Genomic DNA, 19,078 nt, shown 5'->3' with positions numbered 1-19,078 from the left:
GGCGCTGTTTCCTGGAAGAGGTCAGTCGGGGATATTGGGACCCGGGCAGGTCTTCGACCCAATGACAAGTGTCGTTATAAGACGTTTGAGGACAGAGGGCAGAGGTAGGACTGACGGACCCCAAACCGAGGACGGGCCCTCCCAAGATGCGAAAGGCAAAGAAGAGTGTTGTGGGCCTCAGAGCAAAGTGCGGACCCTGGAATGGAGACGCCACACCCACCTGCTCATGCTAACCACTGTCACCCGATAAATTTAATAATAAAAAAACGACAAAAGGGGCAAAGAACAGACTCCCCCTGGGCTCCTGACACCTTGATTCTGGACTTCTGGCTTTAGGAACTGACAGAATACACTTTAAAAATAAAAATGTTGTTATTGATTTTAGAAAGAGGAGGGGAGAGGGAGAGAAACGGCAGTCGGTTGCCTCCCACATGCGCCTGCCTGGGAATCGAACCCCTGACCTTTTCGTGCGCAGGGTGGCGCTCCGACCAACTGAGCCTCCCGCCCAGCACGTTGCTTTAGGCCGCCAAGGTGATGGCAGATTGTTCCAACAGCCAGAGCAAACACACAACTCTTTGGGGCCACCGGAGGGCTGCCAGGGCCCGGGGCACTTCCTCTCATTTCTGTCCGTGGGAGAGAGAAGCTCGTCCCTGTCACGCCTGGCCGGCTGGGAGCTCATCTTCAGGCCCCCGGGGTCCCGCACAGATGCCCCGGGGTCCCGCACAGATGCCCCGGGGCAGTGGCTCCCAGGAAGGCCCCCCAGCACCTGCGCTGCGATGCTCCTGGCGGTTCCGGGGGCGCGCTCTGCACCCCTGTTGAGCAGCACCCCTGGTCTCGACACCAGAGGCTGGTAGCCCCCCCCCAGGCGTGACACCCAAACCGTCTGCAGACATTGCCAGGGTGTCCTGAGAGGCAGGAGTCACCTTCTGTCGAGAACCAGGGAGGTCGTGGGGCCGGGGTCCATCCCGGGGGCTGTTAGCTGGGGACAGGGGCAGGGAGCCGGCCCTAGTCAGTGTTGGCACCTGGGGCGCAGGGCGGGTGGAGGGGGGCCCGGCTGGGGGTGAGCGGCTTTAGAGTTTGACTTCTTATGGAAACTGCAAATGAGGAAAGGCTGTGGCCGCAGGGAGTGGCTGCCCCTGAGCAGCCCGTTCCTGGGAAGACAAGTCAGGAAAGCGGGGTTTTTCTCTAGCGCGACAGGCTCATGCTTTAAAAAAAAAAAAAAAAAAAAAAGCCAAAACCTGTACCTGAGTTCAGCACATGGATGCATCACATGGAGGCCCCCGGGACAGTGTGCGAAAAACTGCGACAACCGGTGCCACTGGCAGGCCTGAAATTCTGTGAAAGCCACGAGAGAGACAGGCTGGGAAACAGTAAAACAAACCCGGCCCCCAGGCGGACTGAGAAAGGCGAATCTCAGCGAGAAAAGAGTAGAGGAGGGGAGCCCTTTGGACTCTGCATGGTCCGGGGAGAAAGGAGAAACGGAAATTAGGATTTTGCAGGGGGAAAAAAAAAAAAAAGACACGAACTTTTCCCACTGCCGGATAAAAACCCGCAGTTCACCACCCTGACAGTAGAGGGCGCTCTTGTCCGAAAAATTTTCAGAGGAGCTGCGGGAGCGCGCTGTTCGCGAGCACAGAGCGGGGGGCGGGGCGAGCCCCGGGGCGAGCCCCGCCCTCCCCCCCCCCCCCCCGCGGCAGCCCCGCGCCCCAAGCGCCCCGTAAGAGCTGCTGTGACCCGGGCCGCCGCCAGCCCCGGCCGCTGGCTCAGGGGTTAGGGCGTCTCCCGCGGACGGAAGGGGTTCGGCCCAACTCCCAGTCCAGGGAACGCAGCTAGGTTGCGGGCTCGATCCCCAGCCCGGGCGGGGCACCTGCGGGAGGCAGCCAGCGACGCGTCTGTCACATCGATGGTTTCTCTCTCTCTCTCTCTCCCTCCCTCCCTCCCAAAATCTATGGAAAAGCACCCTCCTGTGAGGCCGCAGGAAACAACAAAGGAACAGAAAACACGCGGCCGCCAAATCTTCAGGCTGCACCAGGGCCTGAAGATCCGAGCGCAGCGCTTGCGCGGGATCCTGCGCGTTCGCCGCGGCCTTTCCCGCGGCGCCCCGCCGCCCTTCGCAAACCGTCACGGCCCCCCGCAGGCCCCGGGGCAGCCCCGCCCCGCCTCCCACGTGCCCGCGGCGGGGAGGCCGGGCGGGAAACCCACGGGGGAGTCGGGGGCCAGGCGGCGGAGCTGCGCGGAGCCCTGACCTGCGGGAGGAGCCGGCACCCTCCCTGCTCCCCAGGGATGCGCCGCCCAGCGGGAAGGGCCCGAAGCCGCGGGGTGTCCTGACCTGGGCGTCTCCGCCTGCGAGGACCCCCATCTCCCGTCTCCCAAGCTCTTCGTGGTATTTATGTACGGATTTGGTAATTTTTTTTTTCCTTAAGTTGATTTCAGAGAGAGAGGAAGGGAGAGGGAGGGAGAGAAACAGCAACGACGAGAGCGCCGTGGATCGGCTGCCCCCGCACGGCCCTGCTGGGGACCCAGGAGCCCGCAACGCGGCGCGTGGCCCGCGCGGGAATCGAAGCCCGGTCGCCCGGACCCTGGTGGGCGCTCCTCGGCCGAGCCCCGCCCCGCGGCCTTGGCAGTTCTTCACCATGGCCCCAGCCTGGTGGGAAACCTTTACCCTTCCCCCGAAAGCTCCCCAGCCCCGGCTCTTCCCGCCGGTGGGCACGGAGGAGCCGAGAAGCCCCCCTGCCCCGCCCGCGGGGCCCAGCTGGTTCAGCATCGCCTGCACCAAAGGGTGCAGGTCCCACTCCCGCCCAGGGCCCAGGCCTCGGCGTCGGGTTTGGTCCCCGGTTGGGGCGAGTGTGGTTGGGGGTTGACCGGGCTCAGGCTGTTTTCCCTCTTCGGGGTGTACCCCAGGAGTGGAGCGGCTGGGTCCCCGGTGATTCCAAGTTGGCTCCCGGAGCGGCTGCACCATTTCACCGTCTGGCCAGCCGGGCTGGGGCTCCCAGCTCCCCGCATCCTTGGGGACGTTTGTCACCGCCTAGCTTGTTGGTGACAGCCACCCTGGTAGGTGCCGGATGGTATCTCCTTGGGGTTTTGATTTGCAGGACCCCAGAGGCTGCCGGAGGCGGGCGGGGGCAGTGGGACCGGGGCCCTGCACCGCTGGCGGCTGGAGATAAGTGAGGCTCCCTGGAGCTTGTGTGCAAGTCATTGTCCGGAGGAGCGGCTCCACTCGATAAGCCCCAGCGGGGAAGGGCCGGCGGGAGGGGGCTGCTTCCTCCCCTCGCACCCGGCCGCTCAGCCCTCAGGCTTCCCTCCTGGGCCGCAGAGCTCAGGACCCGCTGCAGAGCCATGTCCCCGTCTCCGCCCGCCCTTGTGTGTCTCGGTGAGTCCTGCGGGTGACCTGGGAGACGCAGAGGGACAGGCGCCCGGGAGCAGACCAATCATTGTTTAAAAATGGCAGGAGCGCTGGGTTTCAGAGCCAGAGGCGGCCTGTGAGGGCCTCTCGATGGTGGACAGTCGGGCGGGCGCCAGGGAGGCCGAACGTTGTCCGAGTTTTTCTCCTGTTCACGCCCGGCAGGAAGTGAACAGAGGTTTCTCAGAATTGGCTGTAATTTTCTCCCATGACGCCACTTTTTAAAATTTTCATCCTCACTTGAGGATATGTTTATTGAGTTTTAGAGAGAAAGTAAGAGGAGAGAGAGAGAGACATCGATGGGTTGCCTCCCACAGCCCCCCGGACGGGTGAGTGAACTGGAGGCCGAGGTATGTGCCTGACTGGGAATTGAACCCACAGCCTTTTGGTCACAAGGCAACACTCCAGCCAGCCGAGCGACCGTCAGGGCCACTGCACCACTCTTTTTTCATTGTTGACATTATTACAGAAGTCTCCCATTTCCCCCCTTTGGGCTCCACCCAGACCCCACTTTAAATGCAAAAAGCAAAACATGGACTCGGTAATATCAAGCCTGGGTGATGGATTTAATCTGTCAAATTCCCTTGTGGTCCTGGGGCAAATAATCCTGCTATTTGCAACAACGTGGGTGAACCTTGGGGGCTTCGTGCCTGGTGGGCCGAGCCGGACAGAGGGAGGAAATGCTGCAGGAGCTCGTGCATGGAACCTTAGGAGCCCAGCTCGCAGAAGCAGGGCCGCGGCCGGGCGGCCGGTGAGGGAAGGGAAGGGGCGGGCGTTGGCCACGGGGCAGAAATTCCAGCTAAGCCATGAGTGGGTTCCGGGGTGTAATGAACAGCGTGGGGACCACAGATGATACCATATACTTGAGAGCTGCTAAGCAAGTAGATCTTCAATATCCTCAGAAACGGTAACTATGTGGTGGGATCGAGGTGTTAGCTGAGGCCACAGTGGCAACCATTGTGCAACATGTAAATGTATCAAATCAACAAACGTACACAATGTAGCGTGTCAATTACATCTCAGCAAAGCTGGAAAAAATAGTCCCCTTCTCAGAGAAGATGTAATTCTCTATCTAGTTGTCAAGCGTGTGCGTGGGCCCTGGCCAGTGTGGCTCAGTGGTTAGAGGGTCAGCCCATGAACTGAAGGGCCGCAGGTTCGATTCCTGGGTCAAGGGAACGTACCTGGGTTGCAGGTTCAGTCTCTGATACCAGTCAGGCCTGCAGGAGGCGACCAATGGGTGTGTCTCCTCTCTCACATCCGTGTCTCTCTCCCTCTCCCTCCGTCCCTCCCTCCCTCCCTCCCTCCCTCCCTCCCTCCGTCCTTTCTACTCTGTCTGACGATCCATGAAAAATATCCTGGGGGTTGGATTAACAACAACGACGAAAGGAAGCTCCGTACCCGTAACTCACCCCTCCACCTTCCCTCCCCGCCCCCGTCAACCCCTAATCCGCCTTCTGTCTCTGGGCCGATTGACCTATTCTGGACATTTCCTATACGAGGGATCACACCATAGTGGCCTTTTATGGCTGGTTTCTTTCACTTCAATTAAGTGCCTGTGTATTTTTCAAAACAATGATGACAAAGACGGTCCATGCTGGCCGATGTCTTGTCACCGGGCCGGCGGCGGGAACCCGGGCTCCCGCGTGGCCCTGGCCTTCAGCCCTGCCCTTGCGTCCTCAGGGCTGTGCCTGGGGCAGGCGATTCGAGCCCAGCACGGTGAGTCCAGCCCCCGCCTCGGGTTCTGCCAGCGAGGGGGCGGGTGGGCGGGGGGCTGACCTGCTGCCCTGGGCCCGCCTCCCAGGCCTGCTCCCCAAGCCCTCCCTGCAGGCCCTGCCCAGCTCGCTCGTGCCCCTGGAGAAGCCGGTGACCCTGCGCTGCCAGGGGCCCCCGGGCGTGGACTTGTACCGGCTGGAGAGGCTGCGGCCCAGGAAGTACGAGGACCAGGCGGTGCTGTTCATCCCGGCCATGAGGCAGGACCTGGCCGGCCAGTACCGCTGCTCCTACCAGAACGGGAGCCGCTGGTCGGCCCCCAGCGAGCTGCTGGACCTGGTGGCCACCGGTGAGCCCCGGCCTTCAGGGAGGGGAACCGTCTCACCCCCGCCCCTGCCTTTTATTTAAAAATGTGTTTTTTGTTGGTTTCAGAGAGAGGAAGGGAGAGGGAGGGAGAGGGAGGATCACCGGCTGGCTGCCTCCCGCACGCGCCCGACGGGAATCGAACCCGCGGCCCCTGGGCGCCCAGGACGGAGCCGCACCAGGGGGCAGTGGCCTCTGTCTTTGTTCCCAGGGGTTTATGAGAAGCCCTCGCTGTCCGCCCAGCCCGGCCCGGCGGTGTCCCCGGGAGGCGACGTGACTCTGCAGTGTCACAGCAAATACAGCTTCGACCAGTACGCCCTGTACAAGAAGGGGGACAGCCGGCCCTACCGGGGCCCCGAGAGGTGGTACCGGGCTCCGTTCCCCATCATCACGGTGACGGCCGCGCACAGCGGGACCTACCAGTGCTACAGCTTCTCCAGCCGGTCCCCGTACCTGTGGTCGGCCCCCAGCGACCCCCTGGAGCTCGTGGTCACAGGTGAGGGGGTGCAGAGGGCGCCTGCCTTCCTCTGCCCCCGGCCCTGATGCAAATCCGAGGGGAGGGCCCCCCAGCCTCTGCTGCGCCCTCAGCCCAGCCCGGCTGCAGGGTCCCACCCGCCCGCAGGCGGCTTCCTCACGCACGCTGTGTGCCTGCAGCGGCCGGTGTGCACACGGCGCGCACGTGCGGACGGTCATGCCTGTGACCGAGTCAGGCCGTGCCCCCGAGCCTCATCGTACTGAATGCCCACTGCAACGGGAAAATAAAAACAGTGTAAAAAGAGGTGCGCAGCTCTGTTAGCACCTAGAAGGGGGGCTTCTCCCAGAGACCCGTCCCCCCCACTCGAGGGTATTTTTTCCGTTGCTTTCCCGAGAGAGTGGAAGGGGGGGAGGAACATCGGTGAGACAGTCACTGGTGCCTCCCACACGCGCCCCGGCTGGGGCCTGGGACTGAACCTGCAACCCAGGAACGTGCCCTTGGCCGCAATCGAACCCGGGGCCCTTTGGTCCTGGGGGCCGGCTGAGCCGGGGGGCGGGCGGGCGGGGCTGGCGCAGGTGGGGGGGAGGTGGGGGTCGCTGAGTGTGCGGGGCGACCGGGAGGGGCTGTGCCCTTTCCGAGGCCGCTCTCCCTCCCACGTGGGTGCCCGCCCCACCCGCAAGCTTATCCCACGGGTCCTGTCACCTCCGGTACCCGCAGGAGCAGGTCTTACTCCTGGGGCCCAAATGAGGGTGCAGGTGGCAGAGATGCAGTGAAAGGGCAGAACTGGGGTTCAGGAGGCGCAGCGGCGGTCACTGCGAGGTAGCCCCAGAGTGAGGCAGGGGCGCCTCTCAAATGCCACTTAGCACCCGGGGGTGTGAGCCTGTGCTCGTTCCAGGTGCGGGGTCTGGGTGGCAGAGATGTCTGCTAGCTCAGGGCCTACCGCGCCCAGGGCACAGGATTCCCGCTTCCTCTGGTTTCTCAGGGGTCACGGCGGCACCCAGGCGGCTTCGCACAGACGCGCCCACAGACGTGCCCACAGACACGCCCACAGAGGTGCCCACAGACGCGCCCACAGAGGTGCCCACAGACGCGCCCACAGAGGTGCCCACAGACGCGCCCACAGACGCACCCACCTCTGCAACAGGTAAGTCCTCAGGGCTCACCCTGCTGTCTGGGGTCTGAGGCACCTGGACCCCTTCTTTTATCTTCACCCAAGGAAATGCTTTTTGATTTTAGAGAGAGGAGGGGAGAGAGAGAAACACGGATCAGCCGCCTCCCGTATGCGCCCCGACCGGGAGTCGAACCCACGACTTTCTGGTGCAGGGGACGCGGTTCCAACCCACCGAGCACCCAGCCAGGCCGTGGGCCCTCCCCTCCTTTCTCCCTTTCATCCGATTTCTCCATTGGATTCACTTGTCTCTTTCACCAATTTGCATTATTAAAAAAACCCCTTATTTCTGCCTGAAGACAATGGGAGTATCCTGAGTAGACAGATTTTTAGAGAGACGAGCGGAGAGAGAGAAATGTCGGTCGGTTGCCTCCCACACGCGCCCTGACCGGGGCTGGGGTCAGACCTGCAACCCGGGTACGCGCCCTTGGCTGGGCCTTGAACCCGAGGCCCTGTGGTGCGAGGGCCGGGGCCAGGCCGCTGGCTGATTCCTGGCTGTGCCCTGACCGGGGTCAAGCCCGCACCGTCGGGCATCCAGGCGATGCCCAACCCCTGGGGCCAGGGCCGCCCCTAGTTTAACTTCCACGTTGGGGGGTAGAGGAGATGGCCCACCCCCGGCCCTTCCTCTTTGTGACCCCAGAGCCCCCGGGGTATCGCCATCCCCGCCTCCCCCGCCCACCCCGGGGTCTCCACCTCAAGCTCACAGCTTCCCCGCCCAGAAGCCACGGCCGGGCCCGGGTGTATCGCGGATGAAGCGGAGGGGAAATAACCGTACACGGCGGGCGCCCGGGCGTGGGGAGGTCGAGGGCTCCTGGAGGGTCAGAGGGCGATCGAGTCCCCCCCCAGAGTAGCCTCTTCTTCCTCCGTCAGCCCAGTGACCCGGCAGCGCCCGCCGGGCGGCGGTTCCAGGGCCCGCGGGGGGCGTGGAGGCGGCTGTGGCAGGGAGCTGGGCCTGTGGAGCCCTGACCCTGGTGCGGGGGCCTCCAGGAGGGACACCGGGTCTCGGGGGCACCCGGCTGTGGAAGCCGGACCTGGGCTCTGTCACCAGCTCCCGTCCCTCTTCACTCCCAGGTCTCGCCCGTCAGTCCCACGCGAAGGGCAACCTGGTCCAGATATGCCTCGGGGCTGTGATCCTCCTCCTCCTGGTGGGGATCCTGGTAGAAGACTGGCACAGCCGCAAGACGTGCCCCCCGGGCCGGGGCCGAGCTGCCCACAGGCCGCTCCCGCCCCTCCCGCGGGCCCAGAGAGCCCACGGCCGCGGGGAGGGGCCGGCCGGATGGTCATGACCTCGGCCGACGCCGTGGGGGCCTCAAGAGCTTGGTCGCACCGAGAGGGGCCGCGGGCGGGGAGGGGACTTGGAGCGGCGTGGGGCGTGGGCCTGAGCGCAGGTGAGGGGCCGCAGCTGTGGAAAGCGGGGTGTCTTCTCGGTGCTTCACCGAGGAGCCTCTGAGTCAGTATCTACTTGGCTTTCCGATGGCGTCTCGGCCTTTTGGATGAGTCAGGTGTACGCGGCTTCCTGCTGAACTTACACGCACGTGTGCGTGGCCCGTGGACACGGACCACAGGGTGGGGAAGGCCTGGGGCGGGGACCACGGGGGGGAGGGGAGGGGGGCACATGTAATACTCTCAACAATAAAGATTAAAAAACTGCCTGTGCCTGGGACGGAAGGCGGCTAGCGGACCCCAGGTCTCGCCGTGGACCCCGCGCTCCCCAGCCTCCCCGTCTTCCCTCTACCTCCTGCCAGCCGGGTGCCCGACGGCCTGGGCGCGGCCGGAATCCGCGAGCGCAGCCAGCCTCCTTCACACGTGCTCTGCCCTTTATTTCCCTCCACACCCGCGAGGCCCGCGTGACCGAGTGACCGACGTGCAGGGGGGACGCGGCCGGGGCCCAGACGCACCGGGGCAGCGGCGAGGGCCCGGAGGGGCCGGCAGGGCTCCCCGCCTCGGAGACCCGCGCCCCACGGGGCTGAGCGGCCCGGGGCGCTCAGAGAACAAAGTCACGGGCGGACGGCCTCTTATTCCTGGGGCGCGCGTTCTGCTCCTCGATCGCCAGCCCTGGGTTGCTCCCCCTGATCGCTCTCAGCAGCTCCTGGGTGTGGGCGTCCGGCGGATCCGTCTTCAACCTGGCGGCACCGTGGGGGGATCACAGCTTTCTTCCCGGCTCATCCGCACCGAGGACATTTTTGCCGTTGGTTTTTTTAGAGAGAGTGGAAGGGGGGAGAAACGTGGACGCGAGAGACACATCGATGGGTGGCCTCCTGCACGCGCCCCGCGGGCCCAGGTGGGACCTGCAGCCCGGGCACACGCCCTTGACGGGGATCGGCCCGGACGCTTTGTTCACCGGCCGACGCCCTGACGGGTGCCACGCCGGCCAGGGCCGGTCTTATCTTTTGACTCGATTTACCGGCCACAGCAGCAGGAGGGATGGACAGACAGGTATCTGGCGACGGAACATCAATGGACGTAAACGGACCGTTAGCGACAGAGGCGCCCGCCAGGAGCCCCGTCCTTGGCGCTCCCTCAAAATCTATAGTCACGGAGCAAACGTGGGGGGCGGGGGTCATACCTGAGCTCCCGGAGGGGGCAGCTTTGCAGTTTCAGGACCTCGCCCAGCACCCCTGTCCCGCTAGGTCCCAAGGGGTTCTGGCCCAGGTCCAGGGCGACGAGGCTCCGGCTGCTGCGCAGGGCGGACGAGAGGTCCGCGCAGCCGAGAGGGGTGATGGCGCAGCCCCACAGCCTGCGGGAGAAACGCCGAGATCCGTCCCGCGTTCACTCGTCCGCTCGCCCAGCCTGGGCTCACTGGAGCCACCGGACGCGCCGGCACACTCGTGGGTGTCGGGGCCCAGCCCTGGGCCACGCGGGTCTCTCCCCTCGGAGTTTGGAAATGAGACGGAGCAGCGACTGGTGTGCTGTCCACAAGGAGAAGAGGAGGGTGACGGGGCTCGGGGGCGAAGGAGAGACGGGCGCCCACCGCGAGGGGCGAGGGAGGCCTGAGGGGTAGAGCGCGAGCACAGAGGCGTTGTGTGTGCACGTGTGTGTGCGCGTGTGTGCGTGTGTGTGCGTGTCCGTGTGCATGTGTGTGTGTCCGTGTGCATGTGTGTGCATGTGCGGGCGTGTGTGTCCGTGTGCGCATGCACATGCATGTTGGGGCGTGTGCACGCACATGTGTGTGCGTGCGCATACGTGTGCGTGTGCGTGCGTGTGCATGTGCATGCGTGTATGCGTGTGTGCGCGCGTGTGTGCGTGTGCGGGCGTGTTGGGGGCGTGGAGAACAGATCCAGACGCCTGGAAGGGCAGCGCGGTTCCAACAAGGGCGACACCCGGTATTTGAAAGGACAGAGGAATAAAGGCGACACACGAAGGCTTTTGTTGTGAGGAAACAAAACAGTCCTAACAACTGACTGACTCGTGAGTGGGAGGGAGGGAGGGAGACTGGCTGCTGCACTTGCTGATGCATCGGGGTCCTCGTTGCAAGCGCCCTGACTGGGGGTCGAGCCCCCAACCTTTGGGCGTCGGGGTGACGCTCCAACCCACTGCGCTGCCCGGTCCAGGGCACTTAAAACGCTGACTTGGGCTCATTCCAGCCCCGTTAGAGCTGCGGGGAGGGGCTGCTACGCCGACCCCCCTTCAGACACGGACGGACGGAAGAAACAAGAGCCACTGACCACAGACGCCGGAGGCCACACGACGGCCTCTTCAGGGCCTCGCACAGGAACCTCAGCCCCGCGGCCCCCACGTGGTTCAGCCCCAGGTCCAGGTGCCTGAGGCTCGAGCTCTGCTGCAGAAGCGTCGAGAGGGCAATGCAGCCATCGCCGCTGATGTTGCAGTGGAATAGCCTGGACGTCGTCCCACGGAGCAGAAAGCAAACGAGCTCTGCTAGCCCTCGCTGGCGAGACCAGCCAGACCACGGCCGCGGCCTCCGGCCGGGGCAGCCTCCCTTCCCCCCTCCCCCCTCCCCCCCCGCCCCTCCCCCTCCCCCCCCCTCCCTCCCTCCTTCCCTCCTTTTAAAATTTATTTGTTTAAACTGAATGTATTGGGGCGACATTGGTTAATAAAATCATACAGCACAGCCCTGGCCAGTTTGGCTCAGTGGCCAGGGCATCGGCCGGTGGACTGAAGGGCCCCGAGTCCGACTCCGGCCAAGGCAGGGACCTGGCTGCGGCCCATCGATGTCTGTCCCCCTCCCTGCCGCCTCCACTCTCTGAAAAGCAGCAGGAAAACCCTCGGGGGGAGGGTTAGAGCAAAAACAAAAACGAGGCTGAACAGAATCTCCGAGTAGAAGCAGTGCAGCCGGTTTCTGCCTGAAAACGCGTCCGCGAGGTTATATTGACAGGAGCAGCGCTGAGTGTGCCCGCGGCCACGGCACCTGCACCCAGCTGCAGGCACTGGGTGTGCCACGCGGCCCTGAGGGCACACGGGAAACGAAACCCGACCCGGCGGCAGCCGCAGCCGCCAAGTTCCCCTGAAATATCGACACCGTCTGTGCTTTCCCTCCCTCCCTCTCCCCAGGTCTCACCGTCAGCATCACACTCGGGGGTTCAGAGAAATTACGAAGCCCCGCTGGACGCCAGGGCACACACGGACAGACACACGGACACACGGACAGACACAGGGACACACAGACAGACACAGACACACGGACAGACACAGGGACACACAGACAGACACAGACACATGGACACACAGACACAGACACACAGACAGACACACGGACACACGGACACACACAGGGACACACAGACAGACACAGACACACAGACAGACACAGGGACACACGGACACACAGACAGACACACGGACACACGGACAGACACACGGACACATGGACAGACACACGGACACACGGACAGACACAGGGACACACAGACAGACGCATGGACACACGGACAGACACAGGGACACACAGAGAGACACAGACACATGGACACACAGACACAGACACACAGACAGACACAGGGACACACGGACAGACACAGGGACACACGGACAGACACAGGGACACACAGACACGCAGCCGGGGACTCACACCAAGGGCTGCAGCCGACTCTCGGGGTAGCTCAGGCCCTCGCACAGAAGCCTCACCCCACGGTCCCCAAGGTCGTTCTTGGCCAGGCTCAGGCGCGTCAGCCGAGGGTTGACGACCAAAGCGGACGAGAGCTCCTGGCAATAGGCTCCGGTGAGGTGACAGTTTTCCAACCTGCGGGTCCCACGGCGAGAAAGCGGCTCCAAAGCCCGACCCGGGGAGAGCTCGCCTCGCTCCCGCCCCTCCCGGCGACCCCGCGCCTGCCAGCGACCCCGGGAGGGGAGCGGGACGCAGGGACCAGACGTGGGGCAGGCGTTGTCTCCCTGGGGGGGGCCGAGCCAACGGGGTGTTGCCGCAGCTCTTCCCCGTGGGCCCCAGATCCAAACACAAAGACGCCCCGCGGGCAAGGAGGGGACACTCACGCCAGCCGCTGCAGGAGGCACTTGGGGTGCCTCAGGGCCGCCGAGCTCGCCGTCCGTGAGGTTCAGGCAGGTGAGGGAGCCGTGGGCCTCGAGGGAGGCGGCGAGATCGGCCCACTGCTGGGCGGTGGCCGAACAGGACACCAGCCTGCAGGGGACGTGGGATGAACTCATCCTGGAGAACCAAACCCGGTCCCGCCTCCAGGTCCACCCCCCGCGCCACGCGGTCGGTCGGGCGACAGCCTGGACCACGTGGTCGGTCGGGAGGATGGCTGTCAAAGTGCCGTCCCTGGACCCCCTGCGTCACCACCGTTTGGCCAAAAGCTAGGGACGGACATCTCCAGAAACCCTGGGTGCAGGGTCCAGTGATCTGTGTTTTCGGGGGGCCCTGCCATCACCCGGGAGATGAGCTACAGCAAGTCCTTGGGCCATGTGCCCAGAGCCTGACTGGGAAGATCTGCACGAGACGGGAGAGTCTGGGTTTGAAGAAATTCTCAGCCCTGAGCCCTGGCCGGTGTGGCCCAGCGGTCAGGGCGTCGGGCCTCGGACCGAAGGGTCTCGGGTTTGATTCCCGGTCAAGGGCACGTTCCTGGGCTGCAGGCCTGGCCCCCAGCCCTGGTCGGGGCGCGTGGGGGAGGCGGCCAATGGATGTGTCTCTCCCATCGATGTCCCCCCCCCACTCTCTCTGAAAAGCAACGGAAAAAACATCCTCGGGTAAAAACTAAAAAAAGAAGTTCCCAGGTGGCCCTGGCGGGTGGCTGGGTGGTTAGGGCGCCGCCCTGCTGGCCGAGGCTGTGCAGGCAGCTCCCTTCCTGTGCAGGGGGCTCGTAGGGTGGCCAGAGGTACCCGAGACACTGCAGGTGACACTTGGGGTGCCTCAGGGCCTCACTCAGGACGGGGAGCACAGTGTTCTGGTCGTTCCCTTGAAGGGTCAGGTGCGTGAGGGTCTCGTAGCCGCTGAAAAGGACCCCGAGGCTCCGATGGGCATCGGCCGGGGACAGGTCCCCGAGGCTGGGGCGGGGAAATCGAGGGTGAGCCTTCGCACCCCCGCCCCGCCCCGCACCCCCCCGAAAGCAGGGGCTCCGGGCGTCTCAGCGTCGCCCCTTTCCCCTCACGTTTCCCCCTTTCCTGAGGGATTACAAACACGCACCCACTGTGTGTTTAAGGCGCAGGACTGCGCTTTCCATACGCGTGGCCCCGAGAGGCCGCGGCGCCCGCGCTGATCAGCATTTCCCTCGCCCCCGGGGTTAGCGCTTCTGCACTGTGTGGCCAGAGCCCCCGAGAGCGAACCCCTCACTAGGCTGGAGGAACGTGTCTCGCGTTCCGGAGCCTTGGCACCCGCGACGCTCATCTCATTCTAGAAACGATCAGAGGCTCCAACTTCTTTTTTTAAAATGAAGATTTTTTTTTTTTTTCATTGATCCCAGAGAGAGAGGAAGGGAGATGGAGAGAGAAAAACATTGATGGGTGTGTGACCGGGGATCAAACCTGCAACCTGGGTAGGTGCCCTGGCCGGGAATCGGACCCGCAACCCTTCGGGGCAGGGCGGACGCTCTAACCACTGGGTGCACCGGCCAGGGCAGAAGCTCCGGCTTCTTCGGTCGCCTCACACTCTTGCCGAAGGGAAGTCGGTCGTGAGCAGCTGCTCCGGGCGAAAGCTGTCCGACCGCATTTCCTCCCCTTTTTATTAGGTTTATCGCCCTGGTCGGGTGGCTCAGGCGGTTGGAGCATCGCCCTGTACCCCGAGAGGTGGCGGGTTCGATCCCGGGCCAGGGTGCACACAAGGACCAGCCAGTGAGGCATAAAGGAGCAGAGCAGGTCGGTGTCTCTCTCGCTCTCTCATCAGTAAAAACAGTAAGGACAACGTGCGAGCTCTGCGAGACGAAGACAGTTCTGCAGCCCAGTGGAGGCGAAGGCCGGACGACACGAACGCACTTGCTCCCACCGAGCTGCACTCTTAACGTTTAAGGTGGTTAGTTGTCTGTTATCACATATTTAAAAAAATGTGTCTTTATTGATTTCAGAGAGAGGAAGGCAGAGGGAGAGAGAAACGTCAATGGTGAGAGTCACTGATCGGCTGCCTCCTGCGCCCCCTGCCGGGGATGGAGCCCAAAGCCCGGGCCTGTGCCCGGACCTGGCATCGAACCGCGATCTCCCGGTTCCTGGGTCAGTGCTCAGCCGCCGAGCCCCGCGGAAAAATAAGTGGAAAAATTACTCTATAGGATTCAATAGACAAACCTGGGGACTAGACCACCTAAATCTCTATGTCCTGAGCACTTGGTTGGAGTTGGGGGGCAAGGGCTCAAATACAGCTCCGAAGAGCTGGGTCGTGCCCTGGGGGTTCGATCCCGGCCGGCGCCCACTTACACCACTCTCTGGAGACTGCGCGGAGCGGAGGCTATTTTTTCACAGAGAATCCTGAGGACCGAGGCGCCGAGGAAGCTCTGGCTGACATCCAGAGACGTGAGGTTCTTGTTGGAGCCGAAGGTGGGGCACAGGTCCACCCAGAAGGGGAGCAGGGGCCCATCTTCCCGGGACCTGCGGGCGGCCACACGGGAGGGAATCACGCTTGGACGTCGCTGTGGAGCTATTTAGGGGGCTCTGGGCACCCGCCCCTAATGAATGAGTTCAGCCCAACGTGGGATGGCGGCCCTGGCCGGGTAGCCCATTTCTAGCGTCATCCCGACAGGCCAAGGTTGCGGGTTTGGTTCCCGCGCAGGGCACAGACCTAGGCTTCCGGCTCTATCCCTGGTCGGGGGCACGTGGGAGGCAACCGGTCGATGTTTCTCTCTCTCCCTCTCTCCTCTCTTTAAACACATCCTTGGGTGGGAGTTAAAAAAAAAACCCCCAAACCTGGAGAGTATTATGCTGAGCGAAAGAAGCCAGGCAGAGAAAGACGAGAACCGCATGATCTCACTCATATGTGGAACCTAACGAACAGAATAAACTGATGAACGAAACAGGTGCAGAGACACAGAAGCAGGGAGCAGACCGAGGGGTCCCAGGGGGAAGGGGGCCGGGGAGGAGATTAACCGGATGGACACAGACAATACGGGGCAGAGGCTGGCTGAAGGGGGAGACGAGGGGCGTCTGAAATATTCTCCGCAATAAATTTAATAAAAAAATTGCTCAGTAAAAGAAAGGCCCCCAAACAAGGTTTGGTCCCCCCCCCCCCCCCCGTCCTAATCTGAACGCCGTGGAGTCTCCGCTGAACGCTGAGCCCGCGGGAAGGAATTCCAGCAGGAGGAAAGCACCGCCCGAGCCACCGAGCAGCCGGCTGCCCCCGCGGAGCCCGGCGCGGGGCTGGGGCGACACGCGAGCCCGTGGCGAAGGCGCGTCCTCACCTCTCGGCCCACGTGCCCGGCTCGGCCGCCCCCGCCTCCAGGAAGGCCCCCGTCCCCAGCTGCAGGGAGAGTCCCCCAGGTCCCGACAGCGCCCCCCGCAGGCGCAGGCACGGCCCCGGGACCCGCCTCCTGGGACTCCCGCTCCCGCAGCCCGGCGCGGAGAAGGGCGGCGCCCGCCCGGCCCCAGCGCAGCCGCGCCCGCCTCAGCCCGGGACGCCCGCAGCCGACAGCCGCCTCCAGCCCCTGGCTCGCTGCTCGTGGCACCGGCCGACCGGGGAGGGGACCACGGCGCCCAGGTCGGGGCTCCGCAGCCTCGCTTCGGGGACAGCAGCGCCCGCAGGTCCCGACGCGGCGCCCGGCCGTCCAGGGGCAGAGCGGGCGGCGGGGCCGCTGCAGGCCGGGCGGAGGGATCCGCGGCCGCCCTGCCCTCCCCGCGCCCGCAGGACGCTGCGCCCAGGAAAGGCTGCAGGTCCGCCCCTGGACCCCGGGCGCCCCAGGCCCCCTCCGTCGAACCGACGCCTGCGCCCCGACGCCCCGGCCGCCAGGAGGCCCAGGGCCCGCAGCGCAGCCGGGAGGCGGGGGGGGGGGGGGGGGGCAGCGGGGCCGGGAACCGGCCGCACAGGAAACGCGGGACAGCGAGGTGCTGGTCGGGCCGCGGGGCCGGGGTCCCCCCTTCTCCATCTGCCCTCTCAGACGGTGCCGGGCACCAGCACCCGGCGGGGCGCGCCCAGGTGGAGCAGGGCCGGGCTGCCGCTCGCCAGCTCGGAGGCGCGCAGGGCCCGGGCCTGCCCCCCAAAGCGCTTCAGGAAAAACTCCCTCCTGTCGGGCTCCCGGAGCCCCCACCTCCAGGAGCAGCGGCTGGCCCACCAGGAGCCGGAGCTCTCAGGGCCCCGGGCGCTGGCGACCAGCAGCGTGGCCTTGGGCAGCAGCTTTCTCTTCAGCCAGCTGCCCAGCAGGACGGCACCGGCTTCTCCTCCTCCAGTCCCCGCAGGTGTCAGGGATGAGTGACCCCGAGGGGACCCTCAGCTCATCCAAACCGTGGACGACAAACAGGACCTTCCACCCCTGGGCCAGAATCGCGCTGGCTCCCGGGGCACCCGGGCATCTCTCAGCTATCAGCTCCTCGAGAGTGCTCCCGGGAGCTGAGATAGAAGGTGGCACCGGGTGTCCCGGGGGCGTTGCCCTGTGTCCAGTCCAGCATCCACTTCTTGGCCAGCGTGGTCTTCCCAAGGCCGGCCGGGCCATGCAGCACCACCGTGTGTGGAAAGGGGCCTGCGAGCTTTTTCGGGTCACGGGAGGGGACCAGCCTGTCGTATCTCTGGGTGAATTGATGGAGGTTTTCACTGGCTCCGGGCCAGAGGCCTTTCTCCCCGATGGGCCCGAATGTCTTCGACATCCTTCCGTATACACCCCGTGAACCTTCAGGGACAGGAGAAAGGGGATGGACAGATAGAGCTGGTCAATCATTAGGAAAAAAGTGCTTTGTGTTACGTGGGAAAGAAAAACACGGAGAAGCGAGGCTCCCGAAGAGCCGCCTGCCACCGGGCTCTCTCCTGAAAGGCGTGGGACAGACCTGCTTTGCTCCTTCCAGACTCCCCCTTAGTTCTTCTGGGCTCGTGACACTTTCTCCCTGTACTTGTGTGAACTCTGGAAAAGAGAAATTAAAGTGCGTGTGACACACGATAGGTGTGCCCTGCAGACAACGGAGTATTACACGGCCACGAAAAAGAACAAACTCTTGCCACCTGCAAAACTCTGCAAAATTTACTGGAAATTATTACTAGTGCACTTGGCGTGAAAGACATGATGCACCAATTATAGTTGGAAAAAGCCAAGAAATCCCGCCACCCGGCAGGCTCGAGAGAAGGACGCGTGTTCAACGGCCCAGGTCATCCGCTGGGGCGAGGCTTCACCGTGGAGCTGGGCGAGGGCCTCAGTTTGCTAGAACTGAAGTCGCCTGAGCATGTTCAAGTGCAAAATCTAAGAGAAACTCTCGCCAAATACTCCTACTTTCCTAGGAGCTGAATTCGAATTCTTCTCAGTCATCCTCCATGAGACAGTTGGTGATTGTAGATAGCGGAGAAAATGAGGGGGGAGGGGAGGAGGGGAGCCCCGGGCACCGCTGGTGGGAGCGCAGACGGGCCGCCGGCGCGGGAACCAGGACGCAGGGCCCTCAAAACGTTAAAAATGGAGCTGCCTTAGGACCCAGTGACCCCACATTTGAAAATATACCCTAAGAAACCGGAAATGCTAAGTTGAAGGACTACATGCCCCCCACGTCCACAGCGCGTTATTCACGACGGCCAGGATCCGGGGACAGCCGCGCCCACCGGCGGGCGAGGGGAGAGAAAGCCGCGGGGCGTTCATGCCACAAAAAGTGGGTCTCTTACCGTCTGCGACGGCGCCCAGGGACCCGGAGGGTGTTGCGCTGAGTGAAAGAATCGAGCGAGAGAGAGACAAGCACCCCGTGACCTCGCTCGTAGGGGGAGTCTAGCGAACCGAATAAACTGGTGAACAAAGTAGGCCGGGGAGCAGGGAGCAGACTGACCCCCGAGACGCCCGCACAGCCTCCAGGGTGCAGGCCAGGGCGTTTCAGAAGGAAAAAGCCAGCGGTTACACTGGGAATGAAGCGCTTCGTTCCCCGGGAGAGAGAAGGGAAATGGCCCAGACCCGCCTGTTTCGAGGCTGCGGATCGTTGGGCAACACTCGCTGTGGAACCGCAGCGGAGGCGAGAAAGGTGGCGGTGGAGCGGGTCTCACGGGGACAGCGCCACCCCCGGGCGCCCGGTGGCCGCCTTTGCGCTGAAACGAGGCTGAGGCCCAGGGGGAAGCGGGGGCACCGTGACCCCGTGACACGCTCACAGTGAAACACATTTAAGAGCGTAAGTGGGGCACTTATGGGTGGAATCAAAACCAAATAAATAAACAAAACTGAAGCAGACTCAGAGACACAGGACAGACGGACTGAGGGCTGCCAGAGGGGAGGGGGCCTGGGGCCTGGGGGGAAAGGGGGGTGAGAAGCGCGCGGTGGTTACGGGACAGTCGCGGGCCTGAGGTGCCGCCCGGGGAACATGGTCACAGCGCAGTAACCACGGGGGGCCGGGGGCCGGGGCCGGGCTTATCGGGGGAACACGTGGTGAGCTATATAAATGCCCAACCCCGGCGCTGTAGGCCTGA

At 63.9% G+C, this 19,078-nt stretch overlaps 2 protein-coding genes across 2 annotated transcripts; one reads left to right on the top strand and one right to left on the bottom strand.

The window, feature by feature from the left end:
• Positions 1–3,336: 3,336 nt before the first annotated feature.
• GP6 (glycoprotein VI platelet) lies at positions 3,337–8,508 on the top strand. The gene is given in 7 exon segments (XM_087827070.1): positions 3,337–3,370; positions 5,081–5,116; positions 5,202–5,459; positions 5,685–5,969; positions 7,272–7,309; positions 8,142–8,365; positions 8,367–8,508. Coding segments are annotated over 7 exon segments (1,017 nt in total).
• Positions 8,509–9,100: 592 nt separating this feature from the next.
• NLRP2 (NLR family pyrin domain containing 2) lies at positions 9,101–17,298 on the bottom strand. The gene is given in 12 exon segments (XM_087827068.1): positions 9,101–9,239; positions 9,683–9,853; positions 10,782–10,952; positions 12,143–12,313; positions 12,562–12,603; positions 12,605–12,706; positions 13,405–13,569; positions 14,926–15,096; positions 15,903–15,961; positions 16,598–16,865; positions 16,867–17,025; positions 17,027–17,298. Coding segments are annotated over 12 exon segments (1,890 nt in total).
• Positions 17,299–19,078: the final 1,780 nt, after the last annotated feature.

The sequence above is a fragment of the Miniopterus natalensis genome, chromosome 18 (genome assembly GCF_054644295.1).
Source record: "Miniopterus natalensis isolate mMinNat1 chromosome 18, mMinNat1.hap1, whole genome shotgun sequence".
In the NCBI taxonomy this organism is placed as follows: Eukaryota; Metazoa; Chordata; class Mammalia; order Chiroptera; family Miniopteridae; genus Miniopterus; species Miniopterus natalensis.
Note: the sequence above shows the minus strand (reverse complement) of the source record. Positions and strands in the feature narration are given on the sequence as shown.